The 23,368-nt window shown below is 46.7% G+C and overlaps 2 protein-coding genes across 2 annotated transcripts in view; both read right to left on the reverse strand.

The window, feature by feature from the left end:
• Positions 1–2,438: 2,438 nt before the first annotated feature.
• Positions 2,439–4,890, reverse strand: LOC128300379 (nucleolar GTP-binding protein 1). Its single transcript, XM_053036410.1, has 4 exons — positions 4,749–4,890; positions 4,343–4,617; positions 2,792–4,271; positions 2,439–2,710 (listed from the first exon to the last, which is right to left on the reverse strand). The coding sequence occupies exons 1-4, from the start codon at positions 4,794–4,796 to the stop codon at positions 2,555–2,557; spliced, it is 1,959 nt and encodes a 652-aa protein (XP_052892370.1). The 5' UTR covers positions 4,797–4,890; the 3' UTR covers positions 2,439–2,554.
• A 562-nt stretch (positions 4,891–5,452) lies between these two features.
• The window catches only part of LOC128301022 (uncharacterized), a 36,640-nt gene continuing 18,724 nt past the window's right edge, over positions 5,453–23,368 (reverse strand). Inside the window, exons 3-7 of the mRNA XM_053037316.1 lie at positions 23,129–23,174; positions 20,051–20,283; positions 7,197–7,829; positions 6,974–7,123; positions 5,453–6,897 (exon numbers count right to left, since the gene is read on the reverse strand). Coding sequence (XP_052893276.1) covers positions 6,700–6,897; positions 6,974–7,123; positions 7,197–7,829; positions 20,051–20,283; positions 23,129–23,174 — 1,260 coding nt within the window. The 3' untranslated portion in view covers positions 5,453–6,699. The remainder of the gene's footprint in view (positions 6,898–6,973; positions 7,124–7,196; positions 7,830–20,050; positions 20,284–23,128; positions 23,175–23,368) is intronic.

Raw genomic sequence — 23,368 nt, forward strand, 5'->3', positions numbered from 1 at the left:
ATGGCTGTGAAAATAATCGATAACATTGTTTTCATAACCAGTTTTCATTCCCCAACCGCATGCGAACGGGGCATGTTTGCGGATGCACTTTTTCCACCTTCGATCTTAGCCTTAAGAGTTGGTTGTGAAATGCACGTTTGGCGGGTAGCGTTTTGTAATCTAAATTCGGTTTGTAATTAAAATTTCATTATTTATTGGCAGTTTTTTTTGGTGTTGTCATACAGTCGTTGCTAAATGGACCCACTAGTGACTGCTTTGGTGGATATTGTTATCAACATTCGGTGTGAAATGAAAATAGCACAACGTGTTTACGGTTTTATAATTCGTTGCCCAGCGCAATGCATCGTTTTGCATACGCATACTGCACTGCTGCTGCTGCCCGTTCCGCAACCTGGCGGGAGTAATTACCGTCGCTTTGTATTTTCTTATCATAATTTATTACCACCCGGCGAGTGCATTGAAGATTCCATTAGCATGAAACAAAAGAGACCATTTCTGGAAGCTCCGGTGTCGAGGCACGCACTGATAAGTGGAATTTCGGTCCGTGCCAAACGACTGCAGCACAGTGCGGTAAAAATGCAACACCAGAAAACCAAACAAAAACAAACATCACAAACCGTAAAGAATTTCAATAAATGATAAACAAACCGGATCGAATGCGTGGTGGCACACAAAAGGTTGGTTGCTGCACTTGTGCCGCTATTTGATGGTATAATTTATCAATTACCATACGTCAAATAGCACACGATTCGTGGCACTGTTCACATACTTCTTGCCCTGATGCCCATTAGGGCACGGGTTGTGTATTTGCTCCACGCGCTGCAGTGAATAAAGCGGAAAGACAGAACAAGAAACCAACACGCGATAAAATAATTCAAACTTTCCTTTTGCATACCGAAAAACCGGTATAATAAATGTTATTATGCGAGATAAATTTAATTAATACTCTAATTAATTGCAAATACGCACAGCCACACACGGCACTCGCGTACGATCGCGAAATGCAGGTCCGCTTCATCATTTATGCCATTTGCACAGTGAAGCCCCAGCGCAGCGGATGCTTGGGTTCGGCCAAATGGGTCCAACGGTGCACAGAGGTGCCTCAATTCTCGATGGAATGATGGTGCGCACACCGTGCGAAACAGGACACATCCACATATCGGCTTAAAACCAGAGCGAATCCCTCCAATCCCGCCCCTATTTTCAACCTGCCAGTGCTACCGGGCACGTACCACGTGGCTGTCTTCCCAGTGGGGTCTTTAACACGCCTCACATCGTGGACCGATGGGACCGGACCAAACCCACGGCTCCGAACCTCGCATACAAATGGGTGCACATGTGTGTGCGTGCGTGTACGGCAAAAGTCCACCGAACCGAAAACTCCGGCCTGGGTCTAGTCAATCAGTTTTCCATTACGCGTGCGGAGTGCGGCTGGTCAAATTAATAAACCATCCCGACCAGTTGCCAATCCTTCGGCATACAGGCGAATTCCGTGTGCGTCCGGAGAATGCCCACAAAAATCGTCCATTATTTATGATGATGTTCCTTTCCGGGCGGGTTCGGTTGGCAAATTGTGGACAGTGCCGTGTTTCCGGATTGCAACAGATGCAGCCCACGATGCGTGCAATTAAAAGCCGACCACATTCCGGTCACAGCCATTCCACGTCACGTAGGAAGGATCGAAGATACGTAGCTGAGCAGGAAATTGTGAATTGTTCAACCATGAGCACAAACCGTTCGTTTTCGGTACCGCTGACCCGATGGCCAGTGTTTGCGAAATCCGTTACGAAGGGGGGGGATTTCTTCCGTTTAGCACTGTTTGGACATGTTTCCGGTTGAATGACCATTCTGGTTGGCTCTACAAATGATTTTAACTTCCACCTTTTTTGAATGTCTACCAAATTGTTATGCTTTTTCATATGCTGGCTATACTGGAATTTGATCTGTTACAGAAGCAACATTTAATGCACTATCCCACGACTTAGATTAGGCATAGAAGGTCGACTAAGCTTGCTAAGTTCAGCACAACTCAGTTACCTCAGTTTACCTCAGCTAACTCAGTAAAGATCGCAAAAGCAGCCAGCATGTACTTACAGATAACTTACAGGTATGATCTCCAATTTCCGGCTGGTTTAACTTTACTTGACCAAGCCAAAGAGCTCGTTGTGCTCTTCTAAGCGTGGTACTGAATGAGTCACTGATGAATTAAAGTAATCATCATTAAAATTCGAAGTATTGAAGCTCTCACTGATTATTCGTGTTCTATCCCTGATGTTTTACGTTTCAGTTGAATGCACAAATAAACTCCATAATAGTAAATTTAATAGTTATTCAACAATTCGCGTAAATATCTTTCTACTCCTTTGAAACGTATCGTAGGAAACTAAATTCTTTCGCCTTTAAAAATTCCCGTTCCCGACTGGAATCTAATGCGTGAAAGTGCGTTGTAAATTAATGGTGTATATATTTTTATCTTTTTGAAAAAAACCCCTCGCACGGGCGACGAAAGAAAACTGAAAATGATCCGTGAGCAAATCCTCCACGAACGCATAAATTAACGACGGTCAGTTTTGCCAGTGCCTCGCTTGCCAGCGAACAGATGTTTCGGTTTAAGATCCGGTATATGTCGATCGGCTTCACCCTTGCGGGACATTTTCGTGACACGCTTCGCAATGTCGTGTTTCGCCATGATCTTCGCCTTCGCTTTTAGCTGTAACAGATAAAAGTGGGGATGAAAAATGTTGGTACCTTCAAAACAACCTCCTCCACGGCAATCTGCGCTCATACTTACCATAACATTTTTGATGCCCAGCTCGTTGCGTGGCGTTTTCCGTTTGATTGGCAGCCCAGTCGCCTTGCAGATCGCGCGCGATTCGTGATCCTTCTTCGGTGTTTTCGGACCACCGATCGCTGGTATAACGCTGCGCTTGATGCTAACCTGGCTCTTGGCAAAGTTCGTGTCCTCCGTGCCGGACATGTCCAAACCGAGATTTTCCATCGTCTGTCGCAGATCGTCCGCTTTGCGTGAGCGTACCATCGACTGTTTGTGTCGGGGCATGATCGGACGACCGCTCTTCTGCGCCAGCTTGCGGGCATCCTTGAGCTGGAAGCGTCGCAGACGGATCTGTTTAGCCATCTCGCGAATTTCGAGTAACGTTTCGTCCAGGTTGAGCGGTGGTGGTTCGTAGAAACCAGAATCCATTCGCAAACCTTCCTCGCGTTCGAGCTCCTCCAGCTTCTCGAAGATGTCTGCATCGATGTAGTCCGCAATGTTGACACCGTTCAAGAACTCCGGTATGACATCGTAACGCTCCTCCTCCGGAATCGTCGAGTAGTTCTTCTTCAGATCCAGCGTGTACTCGTCGCCCATCTCCTGCTCGATTTCCTTCTCCAACTTGCGCTGCCGTTTGGCAATCTTTTCTGCGTTGGCGGCCCGTGCTGCAAGTACAGACTCCGGAATAAAAGCGGGACGGTCCTTTTCGTCACGCTTCTCCGGCATGGCCACGTGCAGTCGGTTCAATACACCGTCCAGCTTCTTCGTCTTGAGCTTCTGATCGACGCGGTACCCGAGCAGCCGCTCGCACGCTTCCAACTTCACCTCCATCACGCCCTCTTCGGTGGCAGTGGACATCTCCAGAATTGGAATCACCTCCCGATCCTCCGACAGAGTTTCAATGATCTGCTGCTTTTCTGGCGCCAGCTCACTGAACTTCAGAACATCCGTCTTGTTCAGTACCAGCACGAGTGGTTTGTTGGCGAACAACGGCTTGATACTGTCGAACAGTTTGGCCTGCTCTTCGATCGAATGTCCGCACTGTTCCGACACGTCCATCACGTACATGATGCAGGCGCGTAGATGTGCCATCGCCGTAATGGCTTGCATTTCAATCACATTACGTTCCTCAAGCGGATGATCAAGGATACCGGGCGTATCGATCACCTGCCAGCGCAGATACTTGTAATCCATGTGACCCACGTACAAGCTTTTCGTGGTAAAAGCGTACGGCTGCACATCCACATCAGCCCGGGTCACCTTGTTCAGGAAGCTGGACTTGCCAACGTTTGGGAACCCACACACAATGATGGTACGTGTATACGGATCGATCGACGGCAAACGGGACAGATGCTGCCGAACTTCCTCCAGGTACGTCAAATTCGATGCCTGGCGCTTCATGATCGTGGCCATACGGCCCAAAGCAGCCTTCTTGAGCTGCTTGCATCGATACAATGAATCACCGAACTTCAACAGACGCACGTAATCCTTTGCCACGCTGTAAAACGAAAAAAGCAACACCATTTCACCACATTGCAGCAGACCCAAACATCGTTCCCTCGTACTTACGTATCAATCAAATGTCTAGCAGTGTTTAGCTGTCCCAGTGCAAGCTTGTAGTGATCCTTGTCGTACAGCACGTTCATCAAATCCGCATAGAACGGATGAACATCGTCCAGCTTCGGAAAGTCCTGGATGATTTGGGTCAGCCGGTCGTGGAAGTTCTGCTGCGTATACTTCACCTTGCGCATGTAGAACGCACGGATGCGGCTGATTTTGTAGTGCTTGTGTACAACGGTGGGCGTCTTCCGCTGGGTCTTCGATAGCATAATATCTATGAAGGCCTGAAACACACCGCATCAAAAAGGGCAACAATATGATAAACATTCCACCATTCGGAAACACAGCACCCGGGTACGGCACCACGTAAACAAAGGCCTTTTTCACATCCTAAACACTTTTACTGCCTACGTACCTTGGCGGGCGGCACCACCATGATCTTTTTGAAGTTGTACAGACTCATTTTGATGAGTTTGTGGCTGTAATTTTTCACAAATAATGGAAAAATTCAGCTACGCACTACCCGACACCGACAAAACACGCGGTCTCGGAATGAAAAGAACTTTGACAGTTGGCACTAGAGCGAGACAGGCAGAGAGAAGGACAGCAGACCAAGTACAGTCACCGACCGAAAAGTACACAAGCATATCAATTTCTTTCTTTTATTTACGGAAAATTGTAACAAAATAAGACAAAAGCGAGCTGCATAAGCTTCCACATCGATGAAATATATTTCCTTCTAGCACCATCCATCACCATACAGCCAAAACACTTAAAATAAATGACTTTAAATAGATATAAAAGAAAGATATAAAAATTCTTTACAGTGTTGAGAGCCACTGCAAACGATTTGCCGAACGAAACCCGCAGTGATTCGAAATTGATGTTCGAATTTCGATTTTAAATTTTCGAAGCTGTTAGTTCGAATTTCGAACACACATTTTCGAACATTTGAATTTATTTTGAATCGACCGTTTTACATCAAAGTAAATGGATTTGTATTCGAAGTATTTAAATACTATGAAATGCGCCTATATCGAATAACAGAAACCAACGTTTACTAAAAAATGCATCTGTTCTTTCTCTGACAAACGACAAACTCTAATCATTTCATTCGTTTGTTATATTCACATTTTATTTTAGTTCTATCATCTAACCCTTGTGCTTACTAGTTCGTTTCAGTACGTTCGATACGGGGTACGTTCGCCGTAGTTACGTTAAATGAATTCCATTCTACGGTTTCATTTTGCTACATGTGCATAAAATTATAAACTTCCCTAACTGCAACGACCCCAGCTTCCTAGTAATGGATTGTTTTAGTATTGGACATCGCCAACACCATCTCTTACGCTATGCACAACACAACCGCAATACGAGAGAACATTTCTACAGGATCAGGAGCAGGAATCGGGGCGGAAACAAATACATTGGGTACGATTAAATAAATATAAAAGTATTAAAATTAGCGATACTTTTTACAGTGCATATCAAAGTTGGCAGTTTGAGCGGAAGGCATTTGTACGGCCACCAACCGTCCGTGATGACATTATGGTGGACACTACGTCAGACACTGGGAACACGGGGAGTACTGAAATGTTTCAATCATATTGCAATTGTGCGCTTGCTTTGCTCGCTCTTCATCTTCCTGTTACAACAATAAGAAAGGGGTTTGATAGGACTGGTGGACGTATCAGTTATCAGAGATTAAATTAGAAGGGCGAGGAGAGTAAATATTAAACTAGACAAGTCTATCAGCGGTACCCATCACCTGACTTAGATCCGGAAAGTGAGCGATAATGTAAGCGAAATGTTTAGGAGTTCGATCGCGCAAGAGATCGCCGATCGGTTCGTGCTACGAAGTAACAAATGAAGGATAGCTCCATACATGTCTAGCATTCTGCACTAAGTATTCTAGTAAAACGAGGAGTTAGTTGTGCTTTCCAGAGACCCCGGCCGGGACGAATCTTTGACTGCTCGTCCCCGCAAACCCATGATCTCTGCGATATTAGCGAAGCAATCTTTCGTACTGAACGCGGTCCCGTGTGGAGATTGCTTCGGTAATACCTTACTACTACTGTTCATTTCGTGTAAGTCTAATTCTGCTACTCTAAATCGCTAGTGTCGCCCCTCGCTCAAATCGTCTCCTAAAGCTATAACGCGCATTGACGTGTCGTGAATTGTGTGTACCCTTTACTAAAGGTTAGGTTATGTTCCGTGCAAGAATTGTCTCGCACGTCGTTCGAAGGTAGCGTTCGTTCGTCGGAGGAAAAACACTGCCGCTACAACATCCAAAAGGCATCACAGTGAAGGTGAACACGAAGCCCGGTAATGGTGTCCGCCCCGTTTTACTTCGAGTCGGGAAAGGATTAGCTGCTATGCGAGAAGGCGGTGTTTGTGTAGGGACCACTGTAGATGGAGCTGCCTGAGTTGGACACGGACTTGCTGCTGCGACGGGCAACGATGCACATCACGGCGAGGACGACGGCCAGCATCAGACAGAGACCGGCAATGGCTATGGCAACGGCGAAACTACGCTGGGACACACAGATGGCATCGTCCGGTGTCTGAAGTGACAAAGAATAGGAGTTCGTCATTAGTAAAGATCCCCAAAACGCATCCTACACTCGCTGTGTATCTTACCTTCTCCTTGAACACCGAATCAGCATCATCACTGAGCACTTCAGCGTTCTCGTTGACATGAAGTCCGGAGAAGACTTCGATCGTGGCCGGTTGCCCTTCCTCATCTGTCTGCCGCTTGGTACGCCGATTCTTGTTGGAGCAGGTCGGTGTCTGCAAACAAAAACGGAACATTAGCTCAAAGTTCTCGCACATCTCCTCGCATTCGTATCACGCTGCGCCTCACCTTATGACAGTCCGGATCCTTCAACGCGCACAGCTTCACATTACACTGGTAGTACACCGACGACGTGTAAGGGAACTTGTGCGCTGGGAACGTGACCGTTGCTTTGCTCCTGTCCGCAGTGTACTCAAACGGACCGAGAATTTCGCTGTCCAGCGGACAACCCTCGTCGTTGATCAGCTTTTGCTCGCCCCAGCCGAGTCCATCACGCACCAAACAATCGGTCACATGCAGCCCGTACTCTTCCTGCTTATCGATGTTGATCACCAGCGTAAGCGGATCGCCAATTTTCACGTTTTCCGCCAGCTTCTCGCCGGTGAAAATCTTCATATGACAGCCAGGCATCGGTTTCACTTCCTGCTCGTCCTCCATTACTGCCTGATCGTCCTTGCTAATGCTGCTGCTGCTGTCCATCGAGCGACCATGCTCCCGTCGATCGGTACCGGCACCTTCAGCGCTGGTCAGTGCCAGCGGTCGGCTGTCCGCGGACGGTTTGTGGCGAAACGAGACGTTCTTCAAGGCCGCCTCGCGACTCTTGTACCGACAGCGTACGTGATAACCCCGCCCCAGATCAGTGACCAGCTTGAGATGAGGCTGCAGAACGATCGTGTTGAAGAACTCGATACCACCGTCATCCTGTGTATGTACGAAAGAGTGAGTGAGTGAGTGCGAAAAAGTGAAAACCCGCAATGTAATCTAGTAATAGCAATGCAATCTAGTGTAGTCGTTAAAGGGTCGAGCTCGGTGTTCAATTGCGATCGAAACATAACTCCCGTGGAGTACTTCGATGACCGTAGGACCGCGGCACGGTAGTTGTCCGACAGTGGGTATAATCGAAAAGGCACAGTACACTTATAGACCGCCGTAATGAGCTACTGTAATTCGGTAATGAAGGTATTCACCTTTTCTTCGTCTCCACCATTCTATTCCGGGCCGTGATCGAACCTTTTGGGGTGGAAATTCTTCATTCTCCTGCCGTGGAATCTTAATCAAGCACCTCCAAGCGCCACTCGCGCAACACTGGCTCGGGTGAGTCGTGAGCAACACTTTAATTAGCACCATTGCGGAAAGTGCGCCCGCTCCAAAGTCCGATGTGAAAGATGCAAAAAAAACCGATGGCTTCGAAAACAAATCACCTTCCCATGTTCCACCCAAGGTAGGGCTTAAGGAGGGTGTTTGGGTTTTGTTTTAATGAACCTTCTCCCAGCGCCACCCCGTCACTATTGCTCCGAAACATTAAACGCGAGAGAAGGAATTGCGAAGCAATTGCAATTTTCTCCAACTGCACGGTAGCATGATTGCAATACTTAACCACTGGCTTAGCATTCGAAGTAGGCGATGTTTTGGGGAATTTTGGAACCATTTAGAGTAGATAGAATCTCTTCATACATAACGTGCCATGATAATTCCATCCCACAATCAACTACCTGCACCTGCACAGCAATCAACTTCGTCTGCTCTGGTACGATCCAGTTCATGACCTGCAAGACTCCGTATTTAAATATTCCAGAGTTCCTAACCACAACCCTAACCAACCCTTCTAGTCTAACTGTACCCTCAGTCAGTCACATGAAACGAACCAGCTCCAAATTTCTGCAACCTGCCAGAATGACAGCTTGACCACCATGTGAACGAGTTCAGACCCAGATCCTCCACCTTTCGGTTCTATTCTTTCACCTTCTTCACCTTCATCCCTTCCTACTGCGCAACCGTGTATGCGTGTATTTCGATCGGCTTATAAACGGTGCTTTTGATTCGTTTTCAATTAGATACTACCTCTCGTGCTCGCCTTTCCGTAAAGAACAAAATGTTTCATCTTCCCCAAAACGTTTAAAGTCAATTTTTCATCGCGCATCGCCTTGCTCCAATCTGCTGGAACCTTGGGTTCCGACGTTCAGCGCCAAACTTAAGTGATACTACACCGTTTCTGGGCAGGGCGTGGGGTGCGGTGAGTTTTTTTCTATTTTGCTTAGCCGACTGAAGAAATCGATCAAACCAACCACCACCCTGGGCCACAGGGAGGTGTTTCAGGTGTGAGAAATCACGTTCGGCGAAATTAATTTACAAATCTGATGACTCATTGGCTCCAGATTCGAAGCATTGGGTACGACCGGTCAGTAGCATCGGCAGATACGGACAAGATTTGATCACGTTACGGTTACGTTGTCCCTCCGGCGGGAAGGTATCGACGCAATGGGAAAGATATTCGGAGAGACCACCGTAGAGCCGTTACGCCCGGTCAAGCACACGTGTGTCCAGGGAGGAGAGTTGATGAAAGTTGGAACCATATCGCAGCTCGGAATCAAATTTGAGGTAGCGGAATTCCAGCACACTGAAAACATTAATAGATTGTGCTACAGATACATGATACATATCCAGGGAGAAATGTATTCCCTCTCCAATCAAAAACCCTCACCCAGTTGACAGAACAATGGGGAGAACAGTACACGACTTCCGGATGTGAGATGACGGGAACTCTTATAAAAGATTAAGCAGTACACAGAGTTCTCAAGCTCATCTCATTCCTCCGCACCTTGGCCTTTCCAGCCCAAGGCGCACTACGTTACGGCACCAAATTGAAGCACAGAAGAAGACGAACTTTCAGTAATAATTATCTGATAGGTGACTTCCGTGCTGATGAAGAGACCCGTCCCGGTCCCACGCAACCGAACCAAGTCATCATCATCATCATGAAAACCCCCAAGGCTCCGTTCGGCTCGTATCGAGAGGCCGCCAAACGTGTTGTTTTATTTCGTTCTTCAGTGTGCCACGCGTGAATCGTATTTCGTCTACTAAATCACTTTTTAATTGTGTCCATTCAGGCGATAAGCGCGGCTGGGGTACGTTTGGATGGGACATTAGAAACACCCTGGCTGACATTTCTCGCACGGAAGCAATACAGTGGTGCCATTTTGCCAACATGCCATAGAAACTGAGTGTGCAATGTGGAAACTTTGGCGGACCAAACAAGCCCATAAATCAATATCTTCAAAATTAATAACGTATTTAATCCTTCAAACAAAGAGCCCTAAATTTATACTCCACTGCCCACTATTATGACAGCGAAATGAATGTACAAGGCTTTGACGGTTTCAATTGCTGCTTATGTACAACAACAACCTGATTATCGGCCCAGATGTGATTGTGTTATAAGTTTATCGACATTAGGTGGGTGAGAGCAACAATCGACTGTACACGGGCATGCATCTTGGTGCAAATTGTTACCCAATATCACGAAATCATCCACCTTAGCAGCGGTATCAATATGCATGCACTTTCCGTGATTACAGTGCTTTCCGTTTCGGAAGCATTCAGGTTTGGACATTATTCAATCTTGGCTTCCCCGTAACGCAATCACTAGAGCCCGGGGACTCAGCCAACCGTTACCAGAGAAAGTTTGCCTCAACAACGCTCCAGTCCATGTTTGATAATCGGCACGCTAGGTCGTGCGTCCAATGCCAGTTTGCATGATCCACAAAAGGCGCAAAAGTACCGACTCCTCCGCTTGCAAGAGCCTTTCACCAAAAAAGAAACAGCGAACGAATGGTTTCGATCCGATTGATCTAGCCATCCGTAAACGAGCGCTGATTCAACACTTCCGTCCCTTTTCGCTCGAGTGATAGATCACTCAGCATTGGACATGCGAGACACATCGAAATATCCGATTAGTCCGATGTGAGATGATACGCGTACGAGCCGTTGATGGATGAAATTGGTGATTCAAGGTCACCATCGACGGTTTTGGCCGGTTGGAAATGGATTGCGACTTTCTCCCTGTGGTGTCCATCATAGTTACTTCAGCTGGGAAGAAAGCCGCGCGAAAAAATAACCGTTACACACAACATGCTGACCCTCTTTCGGGTGGACCGATCGGGAGGGCTTCACACAGCCTTCTAGGCCAACGCAAAGCAAAAGAAACTAAACGTACTCAAACGCATAGCCGTGGAACGATCGTGAGGTAAGACAAACCGCCGGTAGAAAGTACACAGCGTTCCCTGGAATCAACTTCTAACAACTACTGCTGCAAGCCTCCGAGCATGGTTGAAAAATTGAGGTTAGGTCGGTCGATATCGGGCGCTTTTCCGCGCTGTTGGGTCATGGCCTCGTTTTTAGCGGGCGTATCGTAGAACATTTTCCCAGCTCCAATATCCCGAAATCGAACCAAATCGAAAAGCGTCTTTGAATGCACTAGGCCCATGTAAAGCCCGGAGCTGACATTACGCTGGTGTAAGTGTGTTCCCGTCCCGGGAGCGCGTGCATATGTGCCACTTTACGCTGGAAGTTCCCCATTTGTTCCAGATTACTGACGGCAAACGAGGTTGTTAGAGACGATCGGCGCGTTGATCGTGCCGTGGCAACCATGTTGCCTCCATGTTGGCTGTGAATGGTATCCATGACGACGGAAGTCAATCTACCATGGCTGCCGGGTTACTAGGGTGTGAGTCTGACGAGAATTCAAGAACCCGACACAATCCTATGTTGGACAACGTTGGAAACAGAGCACTCGTGGGACATGCATTGTTAAGAAAAGGAGGTCACCACTGCTACCACCATCTCCACCAAACTGAACCAATTCCAAACGGGTCGACTGCACCGTTAAATACCTCCATGGACTTCCCGTAGTTGTAAGAGCCTCTGCTGCTTTTCGGTGCCCCGGTGGTCATTTGGTGACAAGCGGGCAAGTAAGCGCACACATGTATCACATATCTTCAACCCATACCATTTACAGTTATTTCTTTTGCCCTTAGGTCCTTCGCATGGGGCACACCGACTGACGACCCTGTCCCAAAGAGCTTCCACAGAAGATCGTATCTCCGCGAAGTGTCCCGCTGTCAGTGCCGATGGGAACGTTTAGTCAAATTATGCAACCCATTAAGAAGGTAATGTGTGTTGGTTTACTTCTAGGGCACAGTTGTGAGCCAGCACTGCTCGCAGACATCGGGACGTGATGCCCACTTCACAGTGGGCGAGACTTCACGAGGTCCGGGGACCGAGCCGAAAGCACACAATTATCACAATTACACGGTTGCGTAAGCCAAACACAGGAAGTTTTCGGTGATCTTGTGCGCATTCCAATATCTGCCCAGGTCCGAGGTGTCTGTATATCTTTCTTTTTTTTTTTGCAATACCGTAACCTCCTGCTTCCTGCACTCCTAGCACTGGGTCAAGTTCTTCACCGGCGTACCACCGTCCCGATACCGTTAGTTGCCGGGGTTGATTTTTATTATTTTCCCCGGGCACTCACTCCCGACTTCGAACATTGCCTGGCTATACACGAGCCACTTGGCTGACCTGAAAGAGCGCGCTCTTCAGAGGTTCGTGTTCGTCGAGTTCATAAATATTGACGAAAACATGACAGCGGCTCGCAACAGCCCGCTCGTCATCCCACGGTTCCGTCTTTGCCGGCCGGGGTTTACGGCCTTTCCATCCGTCCTGTGTAGCCTCACCGTGCTGCTGCGCACCGGAACTTCCGCGAGGTGACGTGCGCTGTAGGTCTGAATGCTTCCAAAATGGGCAACGGGAAGACGATGGGCCAAACGACGACTCAGACAGCGACGACGACTTCTCGTTCCCGTTGTGTGACCCTTTTTCTCGTTTACGCTATGCCCATTCCCTAAAGCATTAAACATTTCATTTCCGTCATTTCCGTGCGACATGCGGACTGTTCCACAGCAGTACGAAAAGCCCCAACGGAGAAAAGGGCTCTTCCTTTGTTTTGCAGATCAGTGGAGGTGAAGGACTGGCTTACAATTTGTATGAGGCTCACATTTAGGTTGTAAAGATAAGGAATTCTTAAGATTTATGTCAAGAATATCACTGTCGGTCTACAAATCATAATGAAACTCTCGAGAGGATCGTGCGAAATAAGCAAATGAGCTCCCATGCCTCTAGACATTCCTTGGCCTAATGATAAATTACGCAATTTCGGGATCAATATTTCCTGTATTACCATTACAGTTATGTTGAGTTGTTTCCGAACGCACCGAGGTAGTAACAAAAACCTCTTCTCCATCTAATCGCTGCGTTCATTTTCTTTCCCTCGTTACCCTCGTTCTACACAAGCTTAGAGCAACGCCGAAACGAGCGGCAAAAGGTCGTTGTAGCATAAGCGCATAACGCAACAGCGGAACATAATAATAAAATTGTTTGTTTTGATGCTAGTGATAATTGAAAAATTAATAAGATCGTCCAATCATTACGTACAACGAGCTTTCTTCCTTCGCCCCCCCCCAGAGTTGTACCGCCACCAGTAAATGATTGCATGCCCCGTTGCGGAGAGCTCCAAAGGGATGAGGGAATAAACGGCTTAACTTCCTTGTATCTGTGTGTGTTTTTTTTTTTGCTTTCTAGTTGAAGCCCAACGGCGGATTCACTGTTAACGATTTCCTGCTCACAAATACGCGAATTAAATGTAACGTTCGTGTGAATTTTTTGGCTAGATTTTTTATGGTTTCATTTGGTCGATTGTAAAGAGCTAGTCCCGGGTGTACTACATCTTGTTCTTTGAGACCTATGACGTGCCATAATGAAGGAAAGAACAGCTGTTACTGTTACCGGCCGTAACTTCACAAGTAAATTTCCCGCCCATTCGCCCACTCCAACAGGGGATGGTAATTTTTCTTCAATTATCTATCCCGATCTCGCTTCCCGATCCCGACCATCAACGGTGCGCATTGACTGCCCCAATCGGTACCGTATCCAGACGCGACTGTCACGCAACATTGTGGCAAAAAAGACGATGCTCACCCCTCGGGGGCTAATGTTTAACCTCCTTTCTAACCTCGTTTCACACAGGCGGAAGTAACGAATCCGATTGCAAATCGCCCCAGACCCGGGAACGACGGTGCGCACCCGCGTCCCATTTCTTTACTGTTGTTGCCTTAGTAACATCAACCACACCGTGATAAAATAGTGGGAGCGGATAGTGTCCCATTTCCATTCATTTCTTCCCGGTTTCGCTTCCTTCAGCCGGGGCAATTTCGAACCAAATCGCGGAAAATGATCCACACAAAAGCTCATCTAACGGTGATCAGGGTCGGGAAGGGTGGGGTTGTGGAATGGTAAAGCAGAAGAATGGAATCGACAACCGACCTCGGCCATATAAGACCAATTTTCCGACCCACTTACGAGCGTTTAACGATTCCAGGCGAATCGAGACGGATGGGAAACCATCAAGCGCAAGAGAGATGAAAATAATACAAAACAAAAAAACAAACGGTAGCAAGCGACGAACCTCGCCACAAGCCGACCTGGAACCGTTCGTTTTTTGATAAAGATCTTGGTTTAAAAAATTGGCATCACCTTCCATTCGTCCACTGCTCCGCACCGCACGAACCGTTGTGAAAAATGTGGTGCAGAACTATTAGCGACAGCTAGCCTAAAACGCGAAAAAATAGATTAAACCCCAACCGGCGATCCCATTCTTGTAAGGTTTGTATGCTTTGGGAAACATCATGGGTGCTAATAACAAACGTTCTCCTCCCATCGTTTCGCAGAGCAACAGCAGCAGCAACAACAAATAATCAACGATGACAGGAAAATTCCCACCGTTGAAGCGCTCGAGAAATGCGCAAAACAGAATGAATCGTTCCAACGGGTTTCCAACGGCTGGAAACCCTGAATGGAGTGATTTATTGTGAATAAGCTACGGCATAGTCTGAGCTAGCCAGAGCTTCTAACCTTCCACGAGTGAGTTTTGGAGGAAAATATCTTCTAAATTGAGTCACTCGCCAAGCTTCTCACCCAGCAGTCCACAGTGGAAGTTATTACATTACTGCATTATGCATTCATTTCGTGCCCGAGCACATTTCCCAAAACAACGACCACGAGAACAATGTAGGTTGCGATTGTCACGGCCAAAGAATTAAGAGATCGAAATGAAAGGGACGATGGGTTTTTTTCTTAGTCTCTATTCTGCTTCTTTCGGTTGGTTATGTTAAAATTTTGATCTAGTTTTGCTGTTTTTATCCGCTTTTTTTGTTTTTGGGAATGTGTTAATAGTTCGCATTAATTCGGACGTATTGTTCTCGGGTTCCTTTTTTTAGAGGACAAATTTGGAAATGGCCGATACGATGGGACGTATACTTTACGAGCATTATGATAAGTTTTGCGCTGGAACTAATCGAAGAATTAAAGAACCGTTTATGAAACAATCTTAATTTGCATTTCATTTGATCTTCATCGATATTGTGATCGCTATGATGCTAATATTTCGTACATTCTCAGGTTGAATGTTTGGTTTTGAAAGCTTTTGTTTATGATTCCAAAACAGAAGAGCTGCTGGAAGAATAGGGTCGATACTAGCAGCTTTAGTTTCCAATGAATTGAGTCCATCTTTGTACCAATAACTTTCCAACGATCATCTTCGATCGCACAATTATTTCCATGGCTTATATCATTACCTTCAGTTTTCACGAAATCAATGCAAACAACAACCCTCTCGAAAACATTTAATAGACGCGATCGATTTATTGCTCGTCAATCTCATCCTCACCACGATCGGTGGTTCGGTGACGTAACGGAAATCGCGTCGCGTTTTCGCCCTTTATATAAAAAGCGCCGGATGTCCGAAAGCCCCATCTCGCACGGGGTGAAAGGTGTACACCAACTGGTCGGTGAGATGCCTTCGGGTGATTCAAGAAATCGATAAACAATTCATATTTTGCGCCGTATCGGAAAACCAAACTTTCCAGCCACGGTTAACGAATCGGAACATCCATCTTGCGCAACCGAGTTTATGATTTACGTGTGCGCCGGACTGTTTTTGGCTAGCGAGCGGGCATGTCGTGCCGTGTTCGGTTGGTGCTTCCTATTTAATTCAGCCGCTTTTCGGTTTTTACGCTACTTCTGCAGAGTGAGGGAACAACAAAATGAAACCAATCCGAATGAATGTCATTTTTGAGCATCGAGTTCGCTGCGCGAAATGTCAGCCTCAATCAATGAGGCTTGGACAGCTGCTCGTAAGCATACACACTCCAAGACGCGCTCACCAAATGGCAATATCGGGGTGAAACTGGTTCGCAAAATGCGAAAATACCAACCGGGTGATTAAATAAAGGTTCAACCTGGGGCGGGCGGGCCACAGTCAGGCACATACAGTCACAAACAGCTTGCGAAGGAGCTAAACCGCATGCAATAGGTTGTCCGGGTGGTCATTTGCTCGACGAATCGAGAGGATTAATCACGGCTTAAGAAAAAAAAACATTTCTTCAGATTCTTATTTTATCATTCTTTTATTTTGCTATTCTTTTAACAGAAAATGGGGAGCGTACATACAATCGAAAACTACCCCTTGTGCACCATTGTCATCTGGGCCTTACGCGCCAGGGGCCCACATGATTTTGTGTTCGCGTTTGCACTTTCGTATGTGTGCGTACCGACAAACGTTCGAAACGGCCGCCAACCGAACAACCTTGAGGACGATTACGCTGTGGCGCCTTTTAGGAGCGAACACACAGATCAACCCCGTTCGCGTAGCCGCCGTTGTACAGGCGTTATGAAATCCGGCTGTGGACCTCGACTCCGCTTCCTATTTTGGAGTGGAGCAAGTTACAGCGAATGGAACATAGAGACAGGAAAGGACAGAGAAGAAACAACCACACGAGTTTTGCTTAACGTCCAAGCCTCGTACAACACCCTTCGCACTGATCAGATCGTCTGGTCGGCGAACCGATCCGAGGATAAACTCATTACCATCTGGGTAAGAAGGTGGTAAGATGACGATTGGCATTGGCACCGCACAACAAACCAACCGAGAGCGTTTTAATTTTAACTACGCCAGCATCCAACGTTTGGCACGGGATGAAGGGAAACGGGAAATGCCACCGGCCCATCCACTCAGTTGAACGGAGACTCATTTGCATTTTTGACCATCTTTTCGCGTGTGCGTGAAATATGCATACTTTGCTGGTGGTACGATCCAGCTGTTTACACAAACAACGCTGCAAAACGCCGATCGTTAACTGATGATCGTCCCGTTCCTTGAGATGTAATAAGAACCCCCACGTATGGGTGTGGGGGTGCGAGTTTTGTAATGTACGAAGTAGTATTCCCTCATTGTTTTATGGTGGAAATGAGGTGTTGGGGTTTCTATCATGGAAAGACCCACTGGGGAGCTCTGAGACATTGAGATCATTGCACAAGAATATATCGCCAGCGGAAGATCATCTCTGACTGATGGAATAGAATAGAATTGAATATAAAAAGCAGACCTTTGCGTGCAGGCCTGCTTCTCTGTTTCTTTTGCTTTGCTCCCAGCCAACCCATCTCCAATCGAGGCTCACGTTTTGAGAAATGAAGTAAACAAAACTGATTCAAACTTCAACACGCCTCTCGCACCAAAACGATGCCAACGCAATCGTAGGGAAGGAACAAAAGGGTAAGCTTGGCTAGTGACGATCAGGATGTGAAGGTGCGTGCGCGCGTAGAATTAATGAAGGAAACCATCGGACCGACCAACGCAGTGCGAATGGGCAAAGAATGAGCAATACACACACGGTACGGTTCCGTCAAGGTACACACTATTTTGGTACGTATGACGTGATCGTGTACTTCGTGGTCATATGTTTAACCGTAACCGTCATCCGATGCGATCATCATTGGATCGTTTAAACCGATTACACAAAGTGCCAAAGAAAGAAATCGTGAAATAAAAGAAGGTATGATGCACACACAAATGTACCTTTATAAGGAAATTCTTCGCAGCGATCGTCTCATTGAAGAATAAAGGCCTTGTAGCTTAAATTGGCTCATAAAATAAGATTCCATAAAACCGTACTAAAACATCCTTCTAACGATCGCCCAAAAAAAAAAACTGCCACCACCGAGCATCATCGAGCAAATATGGCTCTTTTTCCCCCAATGTTTTGCCCCTCAACTCACAACTCCAAAATAAACCAATCGATGATTTACAACACAATGACTTGCGGACAGTGAGGGTGTGTGTGTGGAACGAATTCCCTCTGGTTATTTTAAGGAAACAGGAAGTCTTCACTAGTGGGTGTTTGAAGTGCGTTTTTGTTCCCTTCTACTGTCAATTAATGTGGTTTCTGATTTTTTTCCGTTTACCCTCCTCAGGAAGTGAAGCACCTTGCGGATCGTCCACGCTTCGATGGAGGCGGTGTACATGAAAACCAGCGCCGAGGTATTATTATACCTTAAACGTACCTTTTTGACGTAGGTTCAAACTCGACCACACTCGTATGCGGAAGAACTTTGGCTGGATGGTTTTGTTTCGTATTATTTTCAAAAGACTCTGCGAAGAACAAGCGACGAACCTCTGTTGATGTCACCACGATTATGAAGAAGTAGCACACTTTGCTGGAGTTTATTATTGGGAGTATTGTGATTGAAGTAGTCACTGTAATGCCGTTGCAAGCATATCGGGGCCAGGGATTTAAGCAAATCCCGTTCTAACAGCTGACTTCCATTTTTAACCGCTTTGGAACCGCCTTTTCCATGTATAATCGTACGCATTCACCGCTTCGACAGTACAAACGGATGGCAGACGATCTGTAACGCGTGTGTAAGGCACACACCTACGGCCACCGATGAGGATAGATGGTTATGTGGAGCATTGCAAACCGGTACCACATGTACCACCTGTTACCACTGGAAGCTATGCGCATATGTATGAAAACTCGGGCGCATTAGAATGGATTCATAACGAATTAGGCAAACAGTGCTATCGTACGATTCAGTGCATTTGTACGAGCTGTTTCCTAGCGTAACACAAACCCAACATGGTGGTACAGACTATCAAATTCATCTTAACTATTCCAACACCTTTACACCATTAAAAAGCTTGCTGGAAGTGCTTTTTGTTGTGCAGGAAAAGCACGGTTTAATAACAACATTCCTATAGACAACATGTGTACGAGCGTCTTTTCCTCAAACCTGTGACATTCTTTAGCAAAATGCTCGACAAGAAATTGTATCAAAAACTGCCGCAAACGGTGATGGTATGCGGTGGCAAAACTTGTTTCTCGATCACTTAACACCACACGGTGTTCTTCTGTCATTTCATTCTCTCCACCATTTTAAAAAGGGCAGAAAATAGAAATCAAACCATTTGCCAATCGGGAAAAATGTGCCCGTACCTGTCTGTAACCTGATACAGTTCCATCGTCAGCCAAGAATAGCCGCATGTTTCCATTGTGCCTGTATTCCGGTATCTATTTTCACTCCCCAACCGCAAACGTGTCATGGTGTGGAAGTTTATTTGTTTTTTTCCCGCACCGCATCGCCAATAAGTCAACCAGGCCACGACACGTTTATCCCATTCCAAATACCACTCAAGGGCATCATCATCATCGTACCATCGTACGAAGGGAGGACTGGCTGTATTGTTATCATTCCACGGCGACACATTTATTCTGTGATGGATGCACCGATTTGCATATTCAACGCTGACATTGACACCGTACCACGCGCATCTCTACGCGGAGACGATAGGACACGAGCCCTATGCGATGTTGCAATCGATCGTGGCTGGCGAACAAAATTCAAAAATGTACACAACAAAACAGCTCGCTGTGACCTCCATCGACGCTAATGCCATTAATATCCGGGACCACTGTTTGACGCAAGCCACCTACACGAACGTGTCAGCAAGATCGGCTTATGATGTCAGTCTACGAGTATGGCAAAATGCGAAACTCCGGACTGGTCCGGAAAGGTCCTTCTGTACATTCTTTCCATTCGATTAGAACCTCAACGCCTCGTCGAAAATCCTATTTCTATGCCCGTCAACGTGTGTAGGCAGACACGCTATTCCAAATATGATCTACACCCACCGAGACCGAACAAGAACTCGTTCCTTTCGAGCCGCAAGGTTCTACACACTTCTCTTCACTTACCGTCTCGATCGGCATCGTATTGCAGCTCTTCAGTGGCAGTTTGTATCGCAGCGGTCCTTCCTGCTCGTGGTACTCGGTAAGGCAGGTCGAATTTTTCGCCAACCCCTTCGGATACACCATCCCGCTGAACTGTCCGTTCAGGTTGGCCGGTGCATCCTTGATGGTGATCAGCATCGAACCCGATTGGCATTGTATCCGCACGGTCGGTTCCTTGGTGAATATCGTCGCCGAACCTGGAATGGGAAAGCAGATGGGTCTCAGTTTGGTTCTGGGGTGCGCCGGCATGCCATTGCACTTTCTGTCAACCCACGGTTATTCCACCCGCCCCGCAAGTGGGGATTAGCACGAAGAAGGTAAGCTGCTCATGACGCGCTCGTGACGACATTAATCTTGCCCGAAGCTATCGACCACATTGGCGACATGGTGTATTGGGGGTTCGTCGCTTCGAGCAAATCTTTCGTTTCGACCAAAGGGTTCGTCGCTTTTGAGCAAGTCTTTTACTACGAAACGCTCGCGCTGGTCAGTTCGAAATGCGACACGGATGAATTTCATTATTCTGAGCTCTCTTCGAGCTCACGCTTATGGAAAAAAGCACTGGCAAACACAACCACATCAAACGTACCAGCCCGGTTCTCGCTTTCCTGTTCTACGGAGCATCGTTTGCGGCTTTATTGCTCCCATTTATTTTAATGTCCAAGCTGTTATTGTACCCCTACTGGTGGCTGGGTTCGTTCAATATCGAACGCCCGGTGAAAAGCTTCTTTCATGGTGCGAGCGAAATCCCCCTGCAATCGGAGGATGGCGACGCGATTATGTTCCACAACACTCCACAAGCCGCGATCGCAAAACGGACGGGAAGCCCAATGGTGGAACGAATTGAAGAAAACGTACAGTCCGAATGGTATGTGAGCTTCTGCACATGGACATTCTCGGCTGGCCGCGGCGCGTCATGCAGCCGGGTTTAATAATACACCCCTTAAACGGTTGTACGGCCAAAGACAAGAGAGATATATCACACACGGGGTCCGCGCCACCGTGCCACTGTCGTTGACCGGTTCGGGCAAAGTTCATTGAACGTTCTACACGAATATTGAATTACTTTACCCAATGGCACTCACGTGCACGTGTGTGTAAGTGAGCAGTTTGTTCACTTTCATCTCTCACACTTGGTTGTGCTTTTGCTCGTCCAGCTGAGCCGCGGCTTGGGTGCGATAGAAGATTCCTGTTCCTGAATTCCTTCCCTAATTAAACGACCATTTTGCCAGAGTTTGTTTTAGAACGAATAACACCTAAAAAGGGAGAAGTATCTGCATTTGCCAACGTTGCATTTGCCAAAGGTCCGTTTCAGCCAGATTTACGATCCCCCAGTGCACAGTGCAGTTCCACATGCCTAGAACGGAATCTGATCATTATTTCTCGTCGTGTTGTTTTTACCCTGCGCGACGGTTGCCAGTTGGATAGATTTACGCATTTAATTAGCGCTTTGTGCAAAAAATGCAAAATGACCCATCGTTACGGGATGGTGCTATCTTGTGAAAATGTTTCTGTAGCAATTACGATTGCATTCCACCGGTGCCGGTAATTGCTGTCTTGCGGAAGGATCATAGGTAGTCAGTGAGTATGCATATGAAGGCGAAGCTTGCCAACAGGGGGACTTGCAAAAAAGAGGCTTATCTCCGGCATGAAGATAATCATGACATAATCGCATCGCTTGGGATAAATTTACATGCCACGGCTAAGTATCTGCACAGCTGCACCAACAAGATTTAGTTCCCTTCGTTAAGCATAAATCAATGATGTGATAAGCTACGATATTTTACAAGAATCACCTCAAACTGAACCGTTTTACAATCTCACTTCTCACGGATCGCTTTACGACCTACGCGACTAACGGTGGTTTCTGTTGTGCTTTTTTTTCGCTTCCACATCTTCCTTTGCCATTGACCGCAAAGCAGGGTTTATTATGCTCCACTCCATGTGTTGTGTAGAAAATGCACACACAAACAAAAAAAAAAGAAAGAAAAACCACCCCGACGCACAGTAACGACACGCACTTACCTAGAACACTAAATGGAAATGCTCGCCGTAAGTAATTTGCAATCGCTTTCACCTGCGCCCTGTTGGGCTGTGCGTACGCATTAAACGATCCCGGCCCATCTCTTAGGAAAGTGTCTATGGTTTCGGAATAAATTACCTCAATTGCGGCTCAAACCACTGACCGCCAACAAGAAACGCCCGCCCATTCTTCGTGCCCACCCAAATCCAACGAGGTGGGGGGGGGGGGAGAGAAAGAATCTTCTTCACAAGTTCTTCCCCAGTGCTAGCATCCGGCTAACAGGGTAACTCCCGGTCCAACCGGGAAGTCCGATCCGGCAAAGGCTTCGTGTAATGGATCGTTAAAAGTGGAAGCTATTTTGAATGAAGCCGCTGCAAAGCATTTAGCGCCAAAGTGGAAAGAATATTGATTTATGTTATAAAGGTGGGTTGCGGTGGATTGAGCAGAGATGAACCGGCAACGAGGAACGGTTTTGGGAGTTTCCTAACGGTAGTGAAGCATTCTGGGTTGCTTTTCACCGGCACCGTCAAGTGAAGAAAAGAGTGAGAAAAGTCTCGCCTTTTTTTCGCCTGCTTAGCTACACTGCAATTTCTGCAGCTGTTAACGGGGTGGTGGTTCTTACACGATGCAACACCTTCAAACTGTTTCCATTCCATACCATCATCAGGAAAAGGAGGTATTTTGGTACGAAAAAAAAATCACAGATAACTGCTCTCACGCTAAATGATTGTGTATGTATGTAGGAAAATATTTACTTCCCGACACACACAAACACTTCCGAAAAGTTCAATTTTTAGCTCCCTTCTCTACCCGTTACTTAATGATGACAATTTTCACCGATTCGTTCACATCGAATGCAATTACATCACCAGCATTTGTCACATGAGCGCACACTCGGCCTTTTACAAATCCCCTTTTTACTACGTTTTGTTTAGGAAGCAAGAAACTAAAAGTCAAACTTTCTGCTGATGTACATCACCCTCCCCGAATCGGACTTCGGCAAACAATTACAGCATACTTACGCTTCATGGATGGAATCTGCGCGCCATGTGTGAAAGTTGTTATTGTCTGTGGAGAGAAAGAAAGTAAAACGGTTGTGTTAGAGTGGAGTGAAGCAAAACGATGCGATGTATTGTGGCAGAAATTGCGAATAGATAAATGTTGTCGTAAGCGCGCCAGAAACACGCACCACAATGGGTGCTGTGGAAACGCTCCCCAAACTGGTCGCAATTAATGTGGTCCGGCCAAATGTTACCCAGGTG

This window comes from Anopheles moucheti, chromosome 3, assembly GCF_943734755.1.
Source record: "Anopheles moucheti chromosome 3, idAnoMoucSN_F20_07, whole genome shotgun sequence".
Classification (NCBI taxonomy): domain Eukaryota; kingdom Metazoa; phylum Arthropoda; class Insecta; order Diptera; family Culicidae; genus Anopheles; species Anopheles moucheti.

What these genes read in the sequence shown, in the direction of transcription:
- LOC128300379 (XM_053036410.1), bottom strand. Translation starts at nt 4,796, where the DNA reads ATGAGTCTGTACAACTTCAAAAAGATCATGGTGGTGCCGCCCGCCAAG. An exon ending in TGGTGGTGCCGCCCGCCAAG is followed by an intron (nt 4,618 to 4,748) that starts GTACGTAGGCAG and finishes GGTGTGTTTCAG; the next exon opens with GCCTTCATAGATATTATGCT. An exon ending in TGGGCATCAAAAATGTTATG is followed by an intron (nt 2,711 to 2,791) that starts GTAAGTATGAGC and finishes TATCTGTTACAG; the next exon opens with CTAAAAGCGAAGGCGAAGAT.